The sequence below is a fragment of the Semicossyphus pulcher genome, unplaced genomic scaffold (assembly GCF_022749685.1).
Source record: "Semicossyphus pulcher isolate SPU_LCO1_2020_fin unplaced genomic scaffold, fSemPul1.0.p SCAF_22, whole genome shotgun sequence".
Lineage (NCBI taxonomy): Eukaryota > Metazoa > Chordata > Actinopteri > Labriformes > Labridae > Semicossyphus > Semicossyphus pulcher.
The window spans coordinates 9820408-9845048 of NW_027211696.1; the positions used below are offsets into that span (position 1 = coordinate 9820408).

Below are 24641 nucleotides of genomic sequence, written 5' to 3' on the forward strand. Positions count from 1 at the left end.
CCCTCAACCTTTAAACCTCACAAGGTAAAAAAAGAAAGCAACAATGTAACTCTTTGTGGCGGCAATTTGCAATAAAAAACATCTGATTTTGCAGATTTTGGCAAAACCGCCAAACCATAAACATGTCTGCTCATTGCTGTAAATATTTATATACAAACGATTCAGACCCAAAATTCTTTGGAACGTCTAAAAGACTTGTGGATATTGTCATTATATCCTTTTCTTGTATTCATTTGCAGCATTATAGCCGGTTTACTCAGCAGAAATGAGATTGGTTTTGTTTGTTTGACATAAAACATCATCATATTACAGTTATAAATTGGTCCGCAGTGACTGAGAATGTGTCTCCTCTCCATGTCTCTGTGTAATTCTGGGCTTTTCTGACCCAAAAATTCCTCGTCCCCTCACTCTCACCCAACCTCTGTAAACATTTTACCTCAACCCCCCCCATTTACGTCTTCGATCTCTCTTCACTTTTCTCTCTCAGTTAGCCCCGCCCACCTCATTTCTTTCCCTTCATCCATCATTCTCTGTCCTCCTTCACCCTCCCTCTGAGGATATAAAAACTTACGGTCTGTGACTGAAGGCTCAGAAAATACTGTGCCGGTTTCCCACTGCGAGGACAGAGCCGGTTCCAGAAGATCGACTCATAAAACAAAGAATTATAATGTTTTATATGTTTATGATACATGCTTTTTAGGAATCTTTGTTGAGATAAAACAGTTTACAGTCAGATGAGAGGTTGGATACCACTCTTATGTATATCCATTCAGCGTGAGGCTTGATCAAGATAACCTTTAGCCTAGCTAGCATAAAGACTAAAAGCAGAGGGAACTAGCCTGGTTAAGTGAACAAATTTTATCAAGTTTATTTACAAAGGGAAAAGATAATTTATGGTTTTTACCAGGGGTAAAGGGGGACTACTTCCTGGACGGGTGCACTGACTTCCTGCAAAATTGTTGGATGAAAGTCACTGTTCCTGGTTAAGAATATAATCCAGCACATAAGTCAGCACATAACCATCCAACTTGGTGTTTTTATATTTTAGTTTTTGTGATTAAAAAATAGATACAATGTTTTAAATTGTCAAAATTAGAGGTGCTGTTTGTCAGACCTTTGCTTCAATAGTCCCAATGTTCTAGAGTCTAAAAATAGTGATCCTAGAGAGTTCTAAGTACTTATACAAACTTCTTGAAATTTGACTAATAGAGGAATTAGGGGAGAGAGACGTTCAACTGATCTATGAATCTGTTAGAAAAAGAGTGCGTGCACTTAATCCTCCCTGTTGTCTCTGTCTCTCTTTTGCAGATGGAGTTTGATGAGAAAGAGCTCCGCAAGGAGATCAGCTACGCCATCAAGAACATCCACGGAATCAGGCACGTCTGCCCTCAAACTCACCTCTCCGTCCATCCCTGCTTAACTTCCTCTTTATTTCCTTCTCTTTCTCTCTTTTCATCTCAGTCACCTCTGCTGGCCAGACTGCATCTTACTGACTTTGCTTATCTAATTGCAAAGACCTCTATACTTAAAATGAGCGCTCTATTGAATACTAATGTCCTCAGTACACGAAGAGAGAGAACGTTTGGGTTCAGATAAGTTCCTACTTCTTGTGTGACACTTGTTTTTTCCATCTAAGCTAGTGTCTGGCATTTTTGTATCACAGATCTGTCATCAGCAGATATGTTGACAGATGAAACCTTGATTAAAAAAACATGTAGTCTTCTGTGGAAATGAATACTAGAGATGGTCCGATACCACTATTTTTACGCCCCAATACTGATGCCTAGACTTAAATTATACAAAGTATCACTTTGACTTCAGTAGGATTAAAGAAATGCATAAAAGTGGTAGAAAAACACTGATTGCTGACATTTTGCTGGCTTTGATTAACATTACACTCTTCTCTAGCAGAGCACTATTATTGTTTGTTATTGTCACTTGATAATTTAACTGTAACCTGTTGGTTTTTTTGGGGGCGGGGGGGAGGCTAATAAATTATGGTATCAGATCTGCGCATTTACTGAGGTACTCACGGATACCAGATACCCGATACCTGACACCCAATACTGCACTTGGCAGCATTAGCGTCCGATACCGATACTGTTAACTGTATGAGGTACCAATACCGATAATGATATCTCTATGATGGAGCGATACAGATACTGATATCTGTATGAGGGACCTATACAGATACTGATATGTCTATGAGGGACCGATATCTTTATGAGAGACCGATACAATACTGATATTTTTGTGAGGGACTGACACAGATACTGGTATCTGTATGAGGGCCCAATACTGATATCTGTATTAGGGGCCGATACTGATACAGATATCGGTATAGTGGACGATGCCGATACTGATATCTATATGAGGGGCTGATATGATACTGATATCTTTATTAGAGACCGATACCGATACTATTATCTGTATGAGGGTTCGATACAGATACTGATATCTTTATGAGGGGCCGATACCGATACTGATATCTTTATGAAGGACCAATACCGATACTGATTTCTGTCTGTTTCTGAACGAGGGACCGATGCCAATACTGGGATTCTATATCGATACTTATATCAGTATCAGAACTACTAAATACATCAACTTTTCTTTATCTAGTTTGATCCCATGCATCCTCTTAATGGATAACACCCAAACCAGTCTGCAGTAACACCCTTAACTCTGAACCTTTCAAGGCAAATTACGTGGAAATGTCTAAATTATGCACAGATTATGTAACAATTCTTTTAATTTCTTAGAAAATTCTGCTTTAAGCTGTTTTTATAGTGCCACTCTTTCCCTCTCTCTGTGTAATTTGTTTCTGTTAATGTTTAGGGAAAAGAAACGGAGGATAAATCTAAAATAACAATTAACACTCTTCTCTTTACCCAACTCTCCTCCCTCCTTCTGTCTTTCTCTCTACCATCCTCCTCTTCTTTTTTTTTGGCCCCGTGGCTGGTTCTCTCTCTGTCGGGCAGAACTGGCCTCTTCACCCCGGACATGGCCTTTGAGACCATTGTGAAAAGGCAGATTGGGAAGATTAAAGAGCCTTGCACCAAATGTGTGGACATGGTCATATCTGAGCTAGTCAGTACGGTTAGGCAGTGTACCAAGAAGGTAAAAAAAACAAGTAAACAATAGATAGCACTTTTTTATTTTCAACCCTCATCTTCAAAGTCCCTCTGCTGTTCACTCCTTTTTACTGTGACCACCTGGCTCTCTTCAGTCCCCGCTGTTTTTTTGGACAGCGAGGGGACTTCTGAAGAGACAGGGTGGGCTGCGGTGTACCTGCCTGCCCGCCTACTGTACCGCTTTGGAGGGGTTTGGCTGGACAGGCTGGCCGTGGTAGAAAGCTGTGCTGAAGAAAACCAGTGTGGAGGCTGAACAGTCATCAAAATATGGTTGCCTGTAAATCATTAAATGTCAAAGCAGCCTCAGGACTTGTGTTTACAAAAATGATTAAAAGGCTTGTTGCCAGCTAGTCAAGTTGGGAAGTGGAAAATTACCAGCATTCTTTGCTTGAATTAAATATGTTTTTAGTGCCTGTGTTACTTCAAAGTTGGAAATCCAATTTGAAAAGTAATAATTACTGAGTATGTGGGCTGTTTTGGCAAAGTCAGGAGCACAACTGTGCTGCGTCCCAATTCCACACTAAGTACCAACCATATGCAGTTTGTAAGCAAGATGTCAGAGGACATTACAGTTTTTAACAGAAGTTGTTTCAATATGTGCGCTGATAAACGTCAAACTTCTACAGCATTCTACAGTTATTTTATGTATCTTGTTTTCACAAGATCGGATTTTGATCGGACAAGATACAACTTGTTTTTATATTGTCATTACGTGTGTCTTCTCAGCGCAAGATAATATTTTGTTTGGACTTGACATTTTCTTGTTATTAAAAAATGTATCTTGTGTGAATAAGATACATTTTTTTTGCAAGTGTTTACATGAGTCTTGTTTACGCAAGATATCATGCTTTAACTTAGATCTTGTTGCACAAGATATGATTTTGTTTGGGCAAGATACCACTTGTTTTTATTTTCTAAATACATGTATCTTGCTTGCAAGAAATAGTATTTTTTTTAACAAGACATTATCTTGTTATTCTGTGTAACTTGTTTGAACAAGATAGATTTTTTTTTGCAAGTTATCATTTTGTTTATATCTTATTCACACAAATTATTACATGTATCTTGTTCACACAAGATATGATTTAGTTTAAATATGTGCTTAAATATGTATAAAAGTAATTTTTAATCTTGTTTATACAAGAAATCTTGCTTTCACGTATTGTATGTTGAAATATGTTTTGTGCACCCAGACTCGAAATTGGTATTTAGTGTGGAATTGGCATGTGGTTTAAGTTTGAACGTGTCTCTATACAAGCTTTGTTGTAAAGAAAAGATTATCAACACTTTGACACCTTTCTTTCAAGAAGATTTAAGATACTCTTTCCACCTTTGCTTTCCTCCTTTTCAGTTATTTAGAATCCCTGGCAGCCATATTGGATGACCTCAGCATCCAGACTTCCTTGTGTGTGAGACTGTAGCCGTGCACCTGCAGCAGACAGGAGCCATGACGATTATGTTTTAACGGCTCCTCAGCAGGCCTTAGGGGCCGCACTCTCAGCTTCAGAGGCCTGTGAGTGCGGCCAGAGAAAGAGCAGTAGTCTGTATCCAAATTGATCCACTGTGACCAAACAATTTTAACTGCGGTTGGAGCTGAAACAACCTGGAGGCCCTGGGATAATAAATGTTATGATTACACTCCCACTAGAAGTCAGAGGAAAAGGAGGGACGGGTGGACAAAGGGTCAACACCGGGAGGGATCAGGGCATTTTGGCTAAACGTCGGGGTTGCACAGCTGCTGTCTCGCGGTACGTTGCTTGGAGTTTTTTGGCTGGTGGAGTCGTGCAGGCTGGGAGCTCCCTCTATTTCTTCTTCTTTCTCTCATCTTTTCTCTCTGTTTTCTCTTCACTGATAGAGCGAGATTCCAGCGCTGTCCTGTTAAAGAATGGCTTCAGGGGAAATCAAATGTCTCACTTGCATTTTCTTCCTTCTGTGCTGTTTACCCCCCCCAAACCTCCACACCTTCTCTTTATCTTTTTTTATCTTCAATCTGTTGTTTCTTCTGTTCCATGTCCAATTTTCTTTTTACCACCCTCGTCTGTGTATTGTCCTTTTCCCTCGCCATCTGTTTTCACTCCTCATTTTCATGTTCTCACTTCTCTCTCTCTCTCTCTCTTTCTAACTCTTCATTTGGTGCTTTCATTTCTCCTCTATCTCCAACTTTTTTCTGTCTTTCCTTTTATTTCATTCACTCCTCTCTCCCGTGCCGCCTGCTTATCCCTACAGGACGGGGCTGTTCACCCCTGACCTGGCCTTTGAGGCCATAGTGAAAAAGCAGATCCAAAAGCTGAAGGAGCCCACACTGAAGTGTATAGATATGGTAGTGAGCGAACTCACCTCCACCATACAAAAGTGTAGTCAAAAGGTAAAATGCTAAGAGAACTAAGCCACTTTGACTATTTATGTTAATCTTATCGGTATGGGTAGACCGATGGCTGGGCATTATCAATATTGATAGATGCAATAGAGAATAAAAAACAGCCACTAACTACTTCCTTATAGTATTCTTGTTAATCATTGTAAGAAATAACACCAAAATACACGAAACAGTGACTCCGAGAGTGAGATATAAACATAATTTGATGTTTTCTCTTTCTAAAAATGTCCTTACAATCGCGGAAAAAATTTCAGATGTTTCTTTTTCTGTAAAACTCAGACAAGTTTTAAATTTTAGTCAAGGTTTACTCTTTCTATTCAGCAACATTAGAGCTAACAAAAAAAGCTCTGTAATATCCTAGTAAAGCTTACAGCTAAAAATGTTCCTAAAAAGTATTTAAGTTCGATTTCAAGAACACTTTTTTTTTAACAAATTTAATTGATAATTTACTTTTTAAAAAATGTTGTTTTCCTTTTTATATATATCCCACGCTGCTGGTTTGGCTTGAAAGCAGCATCTTTGCTAATGTTCAGTTGAAATAGCTTAAATAATGTGGACTCATCCAAAATAAATACACACCTTTAAACAAATTTTAAGCTACTGTAGGTAAAATGTGTATTCTGAACATTCGTAGATAAAAGATATTTCTTCAAAAGCGTGTCACTTCAGCCAGCCGATATCGGTCTATCCTTATACCAGATCGTAATAGTGTAACCATTTAACCTACATTTTAATTAAACATTCTTTGTCATTTGTCTTCTGTCAATTATTGGCCTCATAATGACAATTTAACAGACCTGCATGTTAAAATAATTCTTTAATATCTGCCCTCAAAATGTGTAAAAAAAAAAAGTTGGTTGGAGTCATATTGTTTTTGTCGTTGTCAGTATGGTTTAAGTTACTGGAGTGACTGATTGTGTAGTTCCACTCTTTGACTAATTAACTGAATTCGAGCATCTCTTTATTTCTCTTTTTATTTCTCTTTCGTCCTCTCCATCCTGTCCTCCTTTAACCTTTTAAAACCGGCTGCTTCCTCGCAAAGCAAACCTAAAAGAGAGCGTGACCTCCTTTGGATTTCTCTTCTCTGTCACTCTTTTATCTTGATTTCACTTTCAGAGACAAAACTGTATTTAAAGATACAGTATGATAATATACAGTGGTTGGGAAAATCCACAAAGGGGTCAGTTTGAAGTCTTCCTCCACCGCCCTCTCTCCCATCCCTCCCTGCTCCTTTGCATTGCATGTTGGTCTGAGTTTGAGCATTTCTGCCTGCTGCCTTGTTTGTTAAAAAAGCTCTGAGTTTTGTGTTTCTGTGTCACTTTTAAAGACACTGAACACTTCATCAGATATTGAGCCTTTGTATACCTTGAAGATACAATGCACCTTTTCTGTAGCACAAATAAGGGCTCCGTTAAATCAGTAAAGAGTTTTAATAATGGGACAATAGTGACACTTTAATATATAGGGTGCTAGAGCTATTCTGTTAACTACATTTAAATAACATATACAGCACTAAAAACTTGCAAACCTTATGTGTGATTGTTCCTAACAGTCATAGTTTAAGAATATAACAAACACGCAAGAAATATTTGTTGGCTGACAACAACGTCGAACAAAGGAACATTTGTCTTTACCCAATGTGTTAGCAATTTGCAAAAAACAAAGTAATTAAAAACTTTATGTAATTAGTTGTAAGAAAGGCCTTTAATTACAGACTCAAAAAAGACAGCGGGTTTATTGTTTTTAGCTTAAGTGTTGTTTTTGTCAGCTAAAACTTGGCTGCTGTTGTTGTAGCCGGCTAGCTGATTAAGCTAACTCCATGATTACGTAGAGAATGCTCTAGCTTTTTTTTGTTTAAATCTGACTAATTAATCTAAATTGTTAACATTTTAATTACATCAGAATGTACCGTTTAAACTGTATTTTAACTCTTAATTTGTAATAAATTGTAAGTTGCAAATTGTAACATTGTAGCATTAGCGCTATGCTGTTTACAATAATTACTGCTGCACATATCACTCTGAATCAATAGTAATTTTTAAAACCAATTGGTGTTTAATATCATGAACAAAAAACAATGTCTGCCTCTTTTTAAAAACAAAGTAAAATAGTTAAATATGCATGTGGGACCACCATACATGTTGTAATGCTAAAAGGCAAAAGCTACAGCAGGATTCTCGTTGCTAGCTTACAACTGTTAGCTGAAATATGTTGTAGCTTGCTAGCTAATTACGCTAACTTCATGATTAGGTTGAAAACTCCAGCAGTCTCCAGCTCTGTGCTTTTAATACTTTAATTTGACCCTTTTTAAATATAAACCATGATAGTCTCAAATATGCATGCTTTGGCTACATTTGTGCTATAATGCTAGTAGACCAAGGCTAGAGCTAGGTCTGTGATAAAAGGTTAGCATCTTAGATCATCTTCATGGACATAGAAATAGAGCTTTGTTCTTTGGAGCAGTATCATAAACACAACTAATAAAAAGCAGCACTACAACTCTCTAATGCAGAGTGTTGAACAGTTATTTTTTGCAACAAAATAACATAGTGAGCTAGCGAAATGCTCCTTAGACTTTGAGGTAATAGTTAGCACAACAGTTAGCTCATAGTGTCTGTAATGATAACAGCGTGTGCTATAACAGTGTGTCCCATTATTATAACACGTCTATTTGTCATGGGTGTTCTCTTGTAATTGGACCAAACCCAGAATGCACTAAATCAACAGATGGAGATGTATTGATTGATGTCCACTCACTCGCCAAACCATCTGACAGACGTGAAAGATGCATTGTAACATAAAAGAAGACAGCCTATATTTTTTTATTCTCTTGGGCTGTGATTTTGGTTTTGATTTTTTCTTCTTTCCTCACACTTCTCCAAATGTGTTTGTCACATTGGAGGCCCACCAATGTCTGCGTTCGTGGGTTTACAATGAGCTCATGGAAAAAGACCCACAGTGTGCTGGGAAAAAGAAGCTTTTCTGCCAGGAACATTGTTTACTCTGTGTTTGTGTGGTAATATCACAGACTTTGCACTATTATTCTGCATTCGTTCCACATTAGCGACAAATTATGCACATTAAAATGGACTTTTAACTCAATTCCATCCGTATGTCGGGGTGTGCAGAGACTAGAGCGGAGTCTGGGATATATTCCCCCCAACATAACCTGTTAAGTTGTTTCTGTAATGTATTTTGTTGTAATAGTGGAACTGTGTGATGTGGTTCAGTGAGTTAAGTGGTTTTCTGAATATTGAATGTAGTTTTGAGACAGTGTGTGTGTGTGTGTGTGTGTGTGTGTGTGTGTGTGTGTGTGTGATTTGGCACATGTGCGTGTTTTGTTTTTGTGCTACCTACCGACTGCGTTCTGTGCTCACAGCTGGCCCAGTATCCCCAGTTGAGAGAGGAGATGGAGAGAATTGTCACCCAGCACATCAGGGACCGAGAAAGCCGCACTAAGGGTCAGGTATGACATAAAAGAATAAACACACAGTAAGAAAAGTAAGTGGTTTAAAAATGGCAAAGAAATACACACATAATTGACTCAAGCAGAAGAACAGATACTTGTGTTACATGTTAAAAGGAAAGGAAATATCTAGATCGAAAATAATGATATACTGAAAATAATGATAACTTTGCTCCAATGTGCAAATCACTGGGATGGTGAATGCTGCTCTGAATCTGCTCCGACGTTTTTGGCAACGTTTGCAGGTTCACTTTTAACCATGTCGCTACAAGTTCACTATCAATAGACGCCTCTTCTCTTGTTATGTGTCTTTAGTGCATTAAATGCACTGACAGATACACCAAGGTCTCGAACTGACTATATGTTAATGTTAAAAAATAAAAGAAATAAGAAGAATCAATAATTTACCATGAATGCATTAAAGCTAAAGTAAGTAGTTTGTTTTATTACATGTAATTTGTAAGTACAAAGTAGAAAGTAGCGATTTTTCTACCACATTGTAGGGGGTAAAAGTTGTCAGTTAATAAATACTGTAGTACAGTACAAATACCTAAAAACTCTACTTAAAGCTCCTGTGAGGAGTTTTTTTTGGGGTATGAAACAGACTGACATTAATTCAGATTACTCTATATGACCGACAAAAGCAAACCAGACCATCAGCGACAAGATTGTTTATTTCTATAGTCATTTTTAATGCCTGAAACTGCTGGCGGGGGGTAGGTGTCATATAAATTGTTTAACTGCATGCTGCCTTTGTTTACATTTTCCAGGGCAAAAATTTAAAGTGAGTGATACATATGTCTGTTAAAGAAAGCAGGGTGGGATTTTTTGTTAAAAACCACCACTTAAGCATGTACAGGACAAAATTAGCAAAGAGATAAGAGGTACGGCTTTGTCCACAGGGGGCGCCAAAATCAACACAAATCGAAGGTTCCTCACAGGAGCTTTAAGAAAAGTAATATCTGTGCTAAGCTATGGACTTTAACGATGAATGTATCATTGTTTTATTCATATTTTCAGGTGTACTTTATGTTTACAATCCTTTTTATCATTTTAAGAGCATTACATTTATGTATTACAAAGCCACTCTCTACATACTGTAGCCATGCGTGATGTTAGCTTTCATACTGCACCAGTTTTCACTTGGACTGTGCCACTAACACCAAATACATTGAAAACATAGTAGTAGTTTTCTGCTATTATATCTTGTTATGATAGCATTAAGTTAAAATAAAAGGTTTGAATGTCTCAGTATATTGTCAGTGGGCCTTCATTGATAAAAGTGGACGCTCTCACTCTCTGCTCAGGTGTTGCTGTTGATAGACATTGAGTTGTCGTACATGAACACCAACCATGAGGACTTCATTGGATTTGCCAAGTGAGCTTCTGTTCTCTTCTTTTTCATTTTAAAGTGAAATGCTTAAAGATTCATCCGTTCATGCACAGATTAAGGCCGAAATGCAGAAGTATCTAATGGTGTGTTTTATTTTGTGCAGCGCTCAGCAGAGGATCAGCCAGATGAACAAAAAGAAGGCAACTGGAAACCAGGTATGTGACCGCACGTTGACAGATTCTGCTACATTTTACAGGTTACAATTCCCTTAAAGGAACGTGCTTCCAGACTGAACTCATGCAGCGTCTGTTTGCCAGAAACATGACATCTGAACTTCATACAGTCCTTCCCCAAAGGCTTCCTCCTGTTAGCGCTCAGTTCTCTGTTTTACCCGTGCTAAATGTAGCACAGCTATACAGTATCTTGTAACCCCGGGCATGAGTCCATACGCTACACAATGCAGCCCTGTACGGCTCTTTCACGCACTAATCGACAACAGTTGTCGAATCCTGAAACAACTTGTTCTTTCGATGAAAATGGCAATGACGTCAGGACAAAGTGAGAGGTTCTGCAGAATATCAGTCCTCGGTTTTATTGAGATGTCGGATCCTTCACACAATCCACAGAGTCTTAAGCCTTGTGCACACAACTTCACTTATATTTAACTGTATGCTTAACTACGATATTGCATGACTTTCTTTCTGCTCTTGCACTCTTAAAGCATGAAAATGTTCTTCTACTTTCCCCACGTTCTTTTGTCTTCAGCTCTTGGTGGTTTCTATAATTTTGTTTCCTTCTTGTTTCCTCTGAGTGATTTCTCTCTTTGCTGTGTCTCGTCTCTGTCGTCCTCTCTGTGGCTTTTCTGCTTCAGGATGAGATCATGGTGAGTAGTGTGTGTGTGTGTGTGTGTGTGTGTGTGTGTTTGTGTGTGTGTGTGTGTGTGTGTGTGTGTGTGTGTGTGTGTGTTTGAATAGTGCGCGTGAGTGATTGATTGATTCTGTGCATGTCTGGAAAAAGGCTTTCATGCGTATGTGCTCATGTTTTCACGCTCTGCGTATGTCAGGATACAAATACATGTGTACACTCGTTTGTCTCTTCTGTGATGGATTATAGTTGATAGTCGATTCGTGAGTGTGTCGTATGTTTGTGTGAAATGAGCTTGGTATTAACCACCAGTAGATGGGCAGGTGGCTGTGGTGGGGGATGCTTGGCTGCTTCCTTTTCCTCTCTTTTTTCAGCTGCGTCCTCACTGCAGGCACACACACTCATACACACACTTACACGACAGGAGGAGAAATGTACTCTAGATTCACTCCTCTTGTTCGCTGTGACTTCTACACGGAGGCCGGTTCACTTTGGCAGAGAGGAGACGCCCCCAGCAGTAGCTTGAACTAGATAAAGAGAAAGTCACTCATGTGCTCTTGAATGCATCTCAAAGAGAAAAGAGATTATCAAACACTTTTATACACACGTCACCAAACTACTCCTCTACAACTTCCTGTTTTGTCTTCTGCCTAATTCATCCAAAGTAGCAGAAGGCTAGGGGGGATGAAAACCAGACTTAAGCTGGTTTTCAGTTGTCATAACAACCACCCAGGTTGGGGGTTAAAGGTTAGGGCACATTGTAAACAAAGTGGGGATCTTCACTTCCTGTTAAAGATAAATGTAGTTTGTAGCCCTGCAGCTTCTGTTCTCCTTGTTTAAACGACCCCTGACCTCCAGAAAACTCCCCCGAAGCCGAGGATTTAACACGAGATATGCAGGACGAAAGATGCTTTTTATACTGCTGGATCACCAACGGGTTCATTATAATATTAATACTGATAATGATAAGAACTTTATTTATGTGGCACCTTTAAAACTCAGTTAACACATTGCTTTGATGGACAAAGCAAGAAACAGCATCTTTGGAAGGAAATATAACAACAGAAATCAAAACAATAATAAAGCACAACAATGTTTAGGTACCGTCCAGACACAGCAGCGTGAAGACAGAAGGTTGATGAAAGACAGACAGTCAAAGGAATAATCTGGAAGATTTTCATTTAAATAAATGTCTGTTAAGGCACTATCTATGGTGATTGAGCCTATGGCCCGCTGATGAAAGCCTTTGCATTTGCAGAATATAGTATAATTACAGACTGGGTGTCTGTGGCGACTTTCACGGAAAAAATCACAAGCAGCGCCCAGTGAGTGACGCGTTTTCCATCAGCCAGCAGTGGTTGGTCTGCCAGAGAGGGTAGGCGGAGCTAAGCGGCTGCTTTTCCGGTCTCTGCAAGTGTTGCAAGTAAACAGTAATCTACTATGGCTGAACAAACAAAGAAAAGATCGATGACTACAGATACAACTACAAAAGAAACAAATTCGACGCTCAGATGAAGGCAAACAAAAAGAAAATCAAGAGATACAACCGGAGACATCAAACATGCAACACTGTCTGGATATCTGGAAAGTGTGCTCCCGAAATGACTATTTATCGCCATAAGTTGCCGCTAAAGAGAAACTGAGATCTTCCAGATTACAACTTTAAAGAGACAAATGAAAAAATGCAAATATAAATAAATGATAGAATAAAAGCAATAAAAAGAAGACATGAGGATAGTCAGCCAAGTTTCTAATTAAACAAAGAGAATTTCATCGTAAATTTTAGCACTGTACAAATCTCTCTATGTACTGAAAAGAAGAGGAATATATAAAAGTGGTTGGAAATGAAGGTGAACTAGATTTTGATCCCTCTGCCACTTCTATCCCAAAAGCACATTCAGTATAAACCCGCAGGCTCCTGCATTCCTTGCATGGTCTCGGAAAGGTTTGACATGGGCCACTCTTGTTTTAGCCTCATGACTCCCCCTGTTGCCCCCATCCGCCCTGCTTGCCTCCCTCGCTGCCGTCCCAGCAGCCAGCTGTAATGTGCGGGTACTGAACCAAGCTTGTACTAAATGCCCCTGCGCTGGCGTATAGCTTTGTAACCTTCTCTCCACATTCTCATTCAGCCGGAGAGAGGAGTTAACGATCGGTTCAAGGTAATTAACACGCACACCAAGTACTGTATGTGTCTGTAGTTTCTGTTTATGGGAGAGAATGACAAACAGGAGAGAAAGTAGGTGTGAGGAGTGTGTTCAGTCATGTAGGTGAGCGTCACCCTCCTGTTGTCTGTGGCAGTTGCTTCTTTCTCAACTTGCAGAAGTTAGTGTGTTAGAGACACAGGATTACTAATACGGTGTTAAATTTGTGACGTGTGTGCGTTAAGGTGTTCTTTGTTTTTAATAGTCTTCTTTTGTGTCTGTGTGTCTGTGTGTCTCTCAGGTGATCAGGAAGGGCTGGCTGACCATCAACAACATCGGCATCATGAAGGGAGGAGCCAAAGAGTACTGGTTTGTCCTCACCGCTGAGTCACTGTCCTGGTACAAAGACGATGAGGTAAGACTCTGTTTGCACACAAAGACTTTCTGCTTAAAGCTGCAGGCTTGGTGTCTTGAGTCAAATCTTGAGGGCATCAGTCAAATTGTTTATTAGCCTTGTAGTGTTTCCAAAGCTAACGAAGCTAATTACTAATTAGCTTGTTTAAGAACGGGGGTGATTGGCAAAAAACATGATTCAGCACATTGCAGGAAGTAGGAGGATAACGTCTTTAATAAAGCTTTTGACATATTTGCTTATATATTTTTTGTAACATAAAGCTGACCTGACTGATGGGGTCATTTTGAGGCTAATTGCTAAAACAGTTTTAAAAGAATCTGATCGCAATATAACAGATTTTCTTTTCACGTCATAAATATGCAATATAATCTTTTCTTTCAGTAAGGACATGCTTTTATTCATCAATATGTTAATTGATTTTTCTACATATTTTAATAACAAAAAAACAACAAATGAATGGGTGTCACTTATCCAAAGCACCCACTCACACAAACAGAAATAAACCTTGAAACAAACTGCGTCTCAGACATGATCTATCATGATAAGGGTTCACTTAATGGTAAAGACCAAGATACACAGTATGTAGTAAGAGGGATGTCTAACAGTTCAAAAATGGGCTTGTTTTCTGGCGCTATTAAAGACGGTGTCTGTAAGAAACCACAAATATACTCTATCTTTGGCATTTGTACGGAGGCCCAGAAGGGTCAAAGTGAGATTTTTTTTTATTCTTTTGTGTAACCTTGAATAAAAAATTACCCATCTAATCAATGAGAGAAAATTGTCCCAGCAATTTATCTGTGCGTCATGTACTGTTGTCAATTACCGTAAAATCTGGAATATAAGTCACACCTGAATATAAAACACAGACTGTTTTAGGGGATATCCCAGAGGGAAAAAGGTTTTCTATAGCTTTATTAATAAAAACGTGTATAGAACACTATTTCAATTTATTTTCATTCAAAACACACACATATCATAGCCTACCATCTGTTTTCATCATGTCAAGTTTGTAATCCTGCTAGCTACCAGTGCTGTAGCTAGCAGTAGCTGGCAGCCCATGGTAATGGTAATGGTTGATTGTTGTGAAGGTGGCGGCTGCACTGGCAATCATGACGGCGCACGTTCGCAACGACGCGTTAGTTTGAAAACAGCACTAACAACTGACAACTTTAGCTAGATTATAGGGTAAAATTACAGTTACATATTAACATACCTCTCTCTGCATTTTATACTGGTATATTGGTCGCACCGGTACGTAGGACGCAGTCACGCAGCCCACTTTTAAGATGAAAAAAATGTATTAAAGTGCATCTTATACACTGAATTTTACGGTAGGTCTCAAAATGAGACTGCTGAATTTAGAACCTCTTTGCAGAGTTTTTATTGATGGTGCATTCAGGGTTTTTTAGAAAGTTGCACATTAGCACAAAATAAAAAGACGATTTATTGGGGGAAAAAAATTGACTGCTGCGTAAACTTGTCATCAGACTGAAACTGTGTCGTACCAATTTACGTTACATTTTCTTGTGAAAAAAACTATGCTCCCATTTTGGTAAAAATTTTATTTAAAAAATTTTATTTAATATTTTCCAACAAATTACAGAACAAGGAGATTTTTTTCAGTAAGTTCAGAGTCTGTTTTCCGCTTTCTGGTCCAAAGGCAGAAACGAATGTTTAACCTCAGCACGTTGAGACGGTTTGACCCGCCGTGTTTTGTTACTGGACCGGCTGGTCAGAGCGGTGTCCCATGATGCTTTGCAGAACTATTAGGAGCTAGCCACAGTCTCTCTGTCTCCAGGCCTTAGCCACAGCCGCACTGTTGCTCGCTGACATAATGTGTGTGTGTTTTATGTGTGTGTGTGTGTGTGTGTGTGTGTGTAGAATTGAGAAGGCCCTTTACAAAGAGTCAAGACCCCCCAGAATGTCAGACACCAAAGCTGGCACCCACATGTGCATACCAGAGCCCCCCTGCCCTGCCCTGCTCCCAATTACACACAAGCGCACACACACACACACACACACACACACACAAGCTGCTTCTAATAAACTTACTTCATTTCAAAGACGGGGCACAGAGCGAGAGCAGGACTGGATCGTAGTGGAGAAGGCAGGAGTGTCTCTTGTTAGCTGGTTAGCAGCAGGAGTAATACGGACCATGTGAAGGGGGAGAAAGTGAGGAGGAGAGAGGAGGGGTGGGGGCACAAAGGTGGAGGAGAAAGGGGAGTAAGAGCTCGGGTGGAGGCTTTAATATCCTCCCTTCCTATCTTTTTCCTCCCCGTCATTTCCCACCGCTCCCTCCAACATCCTCGAAAGCTTATCCCCTCGAAAACCAGAGGAAACTCTTCTTCTTTGGTTTCCCCCCCCTCATCCGTCACTCCTCTCTCTCTCTTTCTGTCTCATTCTTTCCTCCGCCGCCCTCCCTCCATCTCTCCCCTCGCTTCTTGTTCTGTATATTTATTCAAACATGGAACAGCGAGGGCGCGGGGAGACCCAAAACCAACACAGGGCGCTGGTGTTAAAGCTCAGCGCCGAGGGCCGAAGGGCACTGCAAAGGACTTTACGTTTTGTTTTCTATCAAAGCTGGACACTTTTATAGCCCTGTCACACACACACACAAGTACACACAAACACACAGCAGAGGTTCTCATGAGGGCATATACACACATGTGCACCTGGGTGGCTTCTTGCCAAAACACACACAGTTGATGAAAAGTTGGAAACAGCTTTGTGTTTGGATTTAAATATAAATGGCAGCTTGGAGTTAAAAAAACGTCACTTTTTTTGTCCACTTTTCTCTCATACGCGCACTTTTTACATGTTTCTTTACGCCGACTCGCAAAACAGCGCAGCGCCGTTTTATTGACTGCCTCTCGTCATGGGGAAAACCCTCGCCGCAGCCTGGTTACACACACACTCGGAGAAACACACACGCACGCACCACCCCCAGACACTAATAATAACTTTCAACCCAACGAGCGGTGCCAGGATGTTTTGGTTAGAGTGCATGTGTGTGTAAAAGTGTGTGTGTGTGTGTGCCTAGAAAACCTTCTGGTCTGTATTACCACAGGACATGCCAATTCTTTGAATCAGGCGGCTCTGTTGCTTAAAGTTCCCCAACGCGGAGAAGGAGGGCGGGAGGGATGGAGGATGTGAATGGAGGAAAAATGGCCCACACGGCTGTGATTGTGTAACCTGCCAGCACATGTGATACATATATAACCTTATGATCAAAATCAGACATTTACACGCACAGAAAAGTACGTTTAAGACACCACTTTGCTGTCCCTTCTGCGGCTGTAGGATCTATTTTCTTTGGATGCCTCATCATGTGTGCGTGTGCGCCCCGGGTTTCCCTTCTCTCGCTGTAAAGCTGCCAGAAAGCCAGACTCGCCTGGTGATCCCAGCTGTAAACATCCTGGGGGGAGAAGGCAGACTGCAGCTTTCAACGCGCTCACCAGAAACACGTCTGCTATACCATGCACGTGTGTGTGTGTGTGTGTGTGTGTGTGTGTGTGTGCCACACTGCGGCAGGGGCTCTAAATGGAAACAGGTTGGTTTGCGGTCGCCGTTCCTCCGCGATGGGTCACCGTGTGAACGTTTCTGCGCTCTACTTTTGTACTCGAGAGAAAGAGGGAGGTCAGAATGGTGCATTGTGGGGTTTTTATCAAAGACAGGCGGGTTGGAAGACAAACTGCCGAGACAAAGAGAAAACAGAATGGAAAACCAAGCATGGTTTGTGTAGCTAAACTTGTAACCCTTCACATGACGTCACCTACAATCACTAAAGCCACAATTTTCTCCCTTTTATTTTGGGCGAGCTATACAAAGAGTCGTAAAAAAAGGCGAATATTTCCGTACGGTGGCTTCCCGCCTCCGAGCATTACATGGTCATTTGAGGTAAAGCGAAGCCGCCGCAGGTCGACGCAGGAAAGGCCGAGATAATTGTACATTTTGGTGAAGCGTGCAAAGCAACGCTGGGGGTTTACTGTGGGTCTTAGCTATCAATTTTTCTGTGTGGTTGAGGCTTTTTTTTTTTTGCTTCAGCTCTCAGTTAGGCCTTTGCAGGAAAATAAACAACATGATGAGAATGTCACGCAACCATCACGTCTATTTATACGAGCGTGATCCTGTTTCATCCCCGCGCTTGAGAAAAAGACAAACAGACACATCATCAAATTGATCTCCATTCATGTTTATTTCAATTCCATCTTCATCAGGTTTCACTCTCGACAAGTCAAACAATGCAGAAATCAACACAGCAAAACAGTTTGGATGTATCCGCCACTCATAAATCCAGGGTGAGGCCTCTGCGGTGGAGCCTTTGGGTGCTTTATTTAGGTTCGTTCCTGGGTTTTTTAGACCAGATGCATGAAGGGTGGTGCTGCGTGTTCCCACAGGCGGATGCGCTCTGGAGTTTCGAGTCGTCCCGTGCTTCCCCGGCCAGCCTAACCAATGTGCAGACTACTGTACAACCACTACTTCCTGAACAGGTAGTCTGAACACTGGGCAGGCGGGCCGGGCGGCTGGAGGAGGCTGCGGCTGGAGCGTTGACGCTTTCATTCAAACTCATTGTGACGTATACTCACTGTGATTCCAGCGTCCGACTCTGGAGCCTTCCGGTCTGCTTTTACAAAGTGCTGATCGGGCTGGAGGAGAAACAGCGAGTCAGGGATGGATGAAGGAGGGGGAGGAAGAGGAGGAGGAGAGGTTAGACAGATGTGATAGCCAAGGATTGGCAAATTAAATGACATTCCCTCCTGTTTTTCCCGCTGTGGGAAGCAGCGATCCTTCTCTAGCTCTAGAGGAGAAGAAGAGTCCTTGAAGAGTCATAAATCCATTAAATAAATCTGATAATTTACCCAATAAAACAAGTGTTAGTTTGGGATATTACTTGTAAAACTTATAATCTTGGCAAAGCCTTTTTTTTAGAAATGGAAAACGGGTGAAGAAGACAGCGCTCAAAGATAAATCAAGCTCTAATGTATAAACACAGTAAGGGGTCAAACCCCGTTTAGCGCACATTTGTGCAACGTAAACTTGGTTTGCCCTCGCTGACCCCCCGGCCAAGAATAAATAAACAAAAACCAAGTTATTTCAGGAGACGTAAACAGTCTAAAACGTCGCGAAACTAAAAGATAGAAGCACGCAAAGGCTTCCTTTTTGGTCTCGATGTAAAAGGGAATAGCTGCGGTCAGCTGGGATCGTACTTAGTTTGACCCAACACCAACTCCAACTACAACATCGTAACGTTTAATTTCCTTTACACATGCCAAACCTTAAAGAAGTTTCTCCTTTCGGAGGGAATACCTGAAACTCCAAACATCTTGCCGTCTTCAGTGATGCCTCCTCTTCTCCTTCTTCTTCGCTGATATTTGCTGTGTCTCCTCTTAAACTTGTTCGCTCCGATCCATCTCCCGACGTCCTTCAAGTCAACGCCGCCGCAAACCGAGCCGATTGTCTTCGATCTCTACTTCTACAAGTTTTCCAGTAGCGAGTAAAGTGGACCGGCTGGAGGCTCGACGTGGCAAAGAACTGGCCATCAAGTTTCCCCTTCCAGAGACAGAAGAAGAAAAAGGAAGGAGAGAGAGAGAGGAGATATGGAGAGAAGAGGAGGAGGAGGAGGAGGTGGAGCTCGCCGGCCCCCCATTTTTCCTCTCCTCTGTACTTCTTCCTCCCCTCCCCTCCTCTCTTCTCTGTCTGGCTTTTTTTCCCCCTCCCCTCCCTCTTTTTCTCTCTTTCTTTCTTCTCTGGATTTTTAGGAGAAAGTGGAAGGTCAAAGGTGAACAGGAAGTTTGGAAGTTTGGAAAGGGAGTGACAGATTGGCTGCAGAGGGAGGGAACTACTTTTAGTGGAAGCGTATGTCCGGGAGATGGGAGGACGTCTCTGCGTTCGTGCGCTCACGTGGAGGCGTATATGCGTCTTCCCTGTGCATCCAGTGTATCTGCTTATGGTACATGTGAGCGTATGTGTGGTTTCGGAGTGATGGATGTGTGTGTAGGAGCGGGTCTGGATGAGCGTAGAGGCTCCTCGGTCTTTGTAGCGAGGGCAGGAATGTCGGCGTTTTCTTGGCAAGCAGGAGGAAGCCTTGTAATAACTCCAGATGTGCAGCCCTGTGGTCTCCATCTCTCTCCTGCTCCCTCTGTTTTTACTTCTAAAGCTGATTTCCTCTCCCTGTCCCACTCGAATAAAGAGCCCTTTATGCAGCCTTCACACACACACACACACACACACAGGAGAGGGAAGGGGGGGTACTGGTGAAGGGTGACATACTACTGGTAAATCAGAACCAGAGCGAGGTTGTGTGTGTACGTGTGTGTGTGGAAAAGAAGGAAAAGAGTGATTCAAAGTTGAGACATAAGTAGTAAAAGTTGCCTTCTTCACCTTCTTACACACACGCACACACATTTAGGTTTCAGTCTTACCTCTGGCAGACAGGAGCAATCACCGCTAGTGTTTCCAGGTGTATATATATATATGTGTGCGTGTGCGTGTGTGTGCCGAGGTGGCCAAAGCCGCGTGTTTGTTTTAGCTATGGTTTCTGAGCTCCAAATCAAAGCAGGCGCAATCCCAGGAGAGACGAGTCAGCAGTACCGCTTACAGATGGAGGGATGAGGAGGAGAAAGTGGAAGAAAGTGGGGATGAAAGAGGGAAGAGGCTTCAAAAATCTGAGGCGGAAAAAAAAGAAGCCGAAGCGAGCGGGGAATGAAAAGGAATGAAAAAATGTCGCCGAGGCAGAAGCCAGAAAGGAGAATTAAGGAAATCAATCGTCATTATTGTTGCAGTAAAGTTTTGGGTTCGGGGATTGGAAGGAGTGAATTTTAATGGGAGGGTGGGGAGAGCGCTGCGGTCGCACCAACATTGTTTCCACTGTTTGGATGACCAGGCAGGCAGCTTCCTTTTCTAACTCTTAGTCAGTAAAGCCAGAAAGCATACACACACACACACGCACGCACTTCCAGCGCCTTATTAATCTGTCTTGTCATGAAATAGTGCGGGTTAATATTATCATGAAATACCTCGAATCGAGCGTCTCCGTCAGTTTCCGTTGGTGTATTTGTACCTTTGGGGGTGGTGTGAACCCCATACTGTACATTTATTTCAGACTATGTTGCAACACGCGAGCCGAACCCTCAAAAGCAGCCCCAAAATGGAATCCCCCCCCCCCGCCCCATTCATGTCAGCTGAGTTACAGTGAAAGCTCACATAGTTTTGGGATGAGAGATAGCATGTCAATCCTCCATTACTCTTGTTGGAGTTAACCACATAATAGCTCGGTGTTATTTTCTTCCTCCCTCGTGATATCAAGTCATTATTTGTTGACAGGGAAGACCAAGAAACTGTCCAACATATTTTAGATATTGTGCAATATGGTTGATGTTTACGTAAAATAAAATTCACAATACATTAAAGTAAAAATACTCAGTTACAAGTAAAAGTCTAGTCCCCTGTGACAGATATTTATATTATACAACAGTTTGTTCGGACCAAGTAATCTGATTGGACGAGAGGCATTCCGTGAGTGCTGATATAGAGAACAACATCACTGGGACTTTTCACTCTGTGTATCCCTCCGCCTCAGCCAGGTGTTCTGAATACTGTTAATTAACATTACAGCAGACCGTGTGTATGTCTACATTGATCAAGCTGGTACCTCTGAATCACACAGCAGACTCTTATTTCATTGGTTAAACATACAGACAAATAAAAATAACAGCTGATCTGTGGTAACCTGTGGACGCAGCGTGCAGGAGAATGTTTGGGTTGCTTGGCAACAAAAGTCCAGTTTCAGTTAAGTTGTGGAACTAGTTTAGTTGGTGGAGCAAAAAATAATCAGTTGTTAATTTTTACTACTATTTGCCACCTGTATAGCTGTTGTATAAAAGCAATATCACACTCGAGGTCATGATGTTGTACTGAATATCAGCACGGCTGAGATTATCTGCGGCCTTGTGCCTATGACCGATCACAGACGTAATGATATTTGTACACGTAACGCCTCTCGTGTGATATGGCTTAATTTAACTACGTTATATGCAGTTAGTTTAGTCGAGTGGTTTCAGACCTGGGGGTTGTGTCCCTCCAAAGGGTCACAAGATAAATTTGAGGGGACACGAGATGATCAATGGGACTTTTCTCTTATATTTGAATTTATGTGAAATGTTGGATCATTTCACCTCTTTAGGCCTTGAACAGGTACTTAAATGAAATTATGTGAGCCATTTGCCAAATGTCTCTTTGGTGGAGCTGCTAAAAAACACCAGACACTACTGTGTACTTATTTTTCACTAGTCACTAGAAACAAGTAACTACAACTGAAAATGAATGTATAGGAGTAAGTACTACGATATTTCCCCTCTGAAATGTGGTGGTGTAGAAGTATGAAGTAGCCTCAAATCTTAGTTAAAATAGCTTTTATGAGACTGAACATAGGCACAGTCAACTATTTCTCACTCACATAGTAATAACACGCTATTAAAGATAGAAACAAGACAAAAAACAAGTTGGCTTCTGTATCTTTTCAACCCTGAAATGAATTTAAAGGACATCAGGCTGAGAGACAGATCAATCATCAATCAATAAAATTTTATTTGTATAGCGCCAAATCATAACCAGAGTTATCTCGAGACACTTTACAAAAAGAGCAGGTCTAGACCGACTCTTTGTTATGTTATTTAAAGAGAGGCCCAACATGAATCACCATGAGTAGCACTTAGCAATATTCGGCACATTGGCAAGGAAAAACTTCCTTTTAACAGGCAGAAACCTCGAGCAGAACCAGACTCATGTTGAACAGCCATCTGCCTCGACTGGAGGGCATAGATGACAAGAAGGAAGAAAAAGTTTCAGTCAAACTGAATTAACAGTTGAAATTAATGAAATGTAATCTAACAGAAGGCTTAAAGTGAGGATGTGTCTTTTAGAAGGCAATAGACAAATGTATGGATGCTTATAGAGCATAACATGAATAAATGACAGAGTGTCATTGTAAAAGAAAACATAAAGAAGGGGGTTAGAGGTCGTAAAAGAGAAACAAGAGTCGACTGACAACCGCAGCGTGTCAGAGGGAGCAGAGAATGTGCGCAGGCTGGGTTGTGGATAACTCAAAGTATACTGTGTCTGAGTGATGAGATGAGTAATGTTTGTTGTTCTTTTTTGTAAATTATCATTGTCCCCTTTTGATTGTTCATCGCGTATCCAGAACATAATGTCAACACAAAAATCACTAGAGAAACAAACGTGTGTGTGAGACTCAATGCTTCCTTTGTGGCAGTATTCAGACGAGTAAAGATTAATGCACGGGTTTAATAACACGCGTTACGCTTCTGGAGAATATATTCTCATTCTCATTTACAGTTTTTTGTCTTAAATTTTCCATGATTCCATGAATGAGAAACAATTGAATCTCTGACCTTTGACATCACTGAGAGATTTTCACATTCATAAAGTTTTAAAGGTTGAGATTTACTGTAAATGTGTAAAGTAAAAAAATAGAACGTCCCTCTCCACCCTTTGGTTCTGCCCACCATTGGCACAATCATGTCATAAAAATACACTCAGTCCGAACACACCCTCTGTGCAGTTTGCAGAACAAGTTATATTTAGGAGAGAAAATGTTACATTATGTCATTTTACTATAAAAGGTCTCCAGCAGTTAAATTAGGTCTTACCATATATTACTCATACAGTTGTGATGATGAAATGACTGTAATGTGTTTGAATGTCGAGGATTAGGGTCAGAAATTACGCTAACTCCCTGCAGCTATTACAGTCATGGCACGAAAACATATAAGGACTGTACAATGTGCATTTACTGCTGTGAAACGTTCGCTATAAAATTGCACATGAAACCTCATGTGTGACCTCATGTTGGTGTACACATGTGAACGTTTTGCTTCAATATATTCTGGCATCACGTCTCCAGCTCAGATGTGAATGTATCAGTTGATAGGTGCACATATGGATGTCTTTTTTCACCTGTCATTACATCTTATAAAATTTGTTTCACATGTAAAAACTGAAACCAAATACAGGCTTGATTTGTCTTTTTGACTTTAGGATTTTTACCTCTTTACGCATGACTATGAATAAATAAATCCACCATAGTACAAGTGCTACCACTACCAGGTGCTAAAAACCTTCTCATTATGCAAAGAAACTATGTAGTGCTTGTAGGTGGTTTAATCTACAACATTTTACCACATTTACACAGCCGCCATTTTCCTGTGATGTCGCACTCAGGGTGGGAATATCAGCTTTAGCATATTGCTGTGTTCAAGCTTTGCAAATCTTTTATGTAGAGAAATGTATTTTAACCACTTCCCAATTGATCTGAAAAGTCAATGGACAGTAAAAATCTTGAGGAATATGCGGCCATATTTGAAGGAAAACAGTCTATTTGATGATCCATTAGCTACTGTTAGACAACAGCTAGGTTAGCATTCAACCACTTCCTAGATAACCTTGTGAGTGTGTGTTATTGTTAGACAATACCATAGGATATGTTTAAATTCTTAGCTAACATTACTGTTTGCTAGCTTACTTTTGTTTTACCCAGCTAACATGACAGTTGACTAGCTAACATATCTCTTAGCCAGCTAGCATAACTTTGAATTTGTTATGCTGCTAATGTTAGCAGTTTTGACTTGGCTGTTGGTACCTAATTCATAACGTGTGTTGTTGTTGTTTGTGCTTCTTTTTTTCCCTTCATATTTTCCCTATCTAATGTCTTTTCAATTGATGATGAATCCAAAATTAGTGAAATGGAAACAGTTTGTGAGATTTCCTACATTTATACGATTAGCAAACCAGGGAGTCTGCAGTACAACATGATAGCAGCCTTTGAGCTTCCCACCCCAAGTGTGACGTCAGAGGAAAATGGCCACTGAATGAATATAATGCAGTTTTTAAATA

General features: G+C 40.8%; 1 protein-coding gene across 2 annotated transcripts in view; it reads left to right on the forward strand.

Moving 5' to 3' along the window:
- Positions 1 to 24641, forward strand: part of dnm1a (dynamin 1a) — a 50220-nt gene that overhangs the window by 15293 nt on the left and 10286 nt on the right. Inside the window, exons 9-16 of one of the 2 annotated variants that reach the window (XM_069672935.1) lie at positions 1309 to 1376; positions 2982 to 3120; positions 8891 to 8977; positions 10285 to 10355; positions 10474 to 10525; positions 11182 to 11193; positions 13304 to 13333; positions 13617 to 13730. In XM_069672935.1, coding sequence (XP_069529036.1) covers positions 1309 to 1376; positions 2982 to 3120; positions 8891 to 8977; positions 10285 to 10355; positions 10474 to 10525; positions 11182 to 11193; positions 13304 to 13333; positions 13617 to 13730 — 573 coding nt within the window. The remainder of the gene's footprint in view (positions 1 to 1308; positions 1377 to 2981; positions 3121 to 8890; positions 8978 to 10284; positions 10356 to 10473; positions 10526 to 11181; positions 11194 to 13303; positions 13334 to 13616; positions 13731 to 24641) is intronic. The other variant, XM_069672936.1, reaches the window with a different exon arrangement.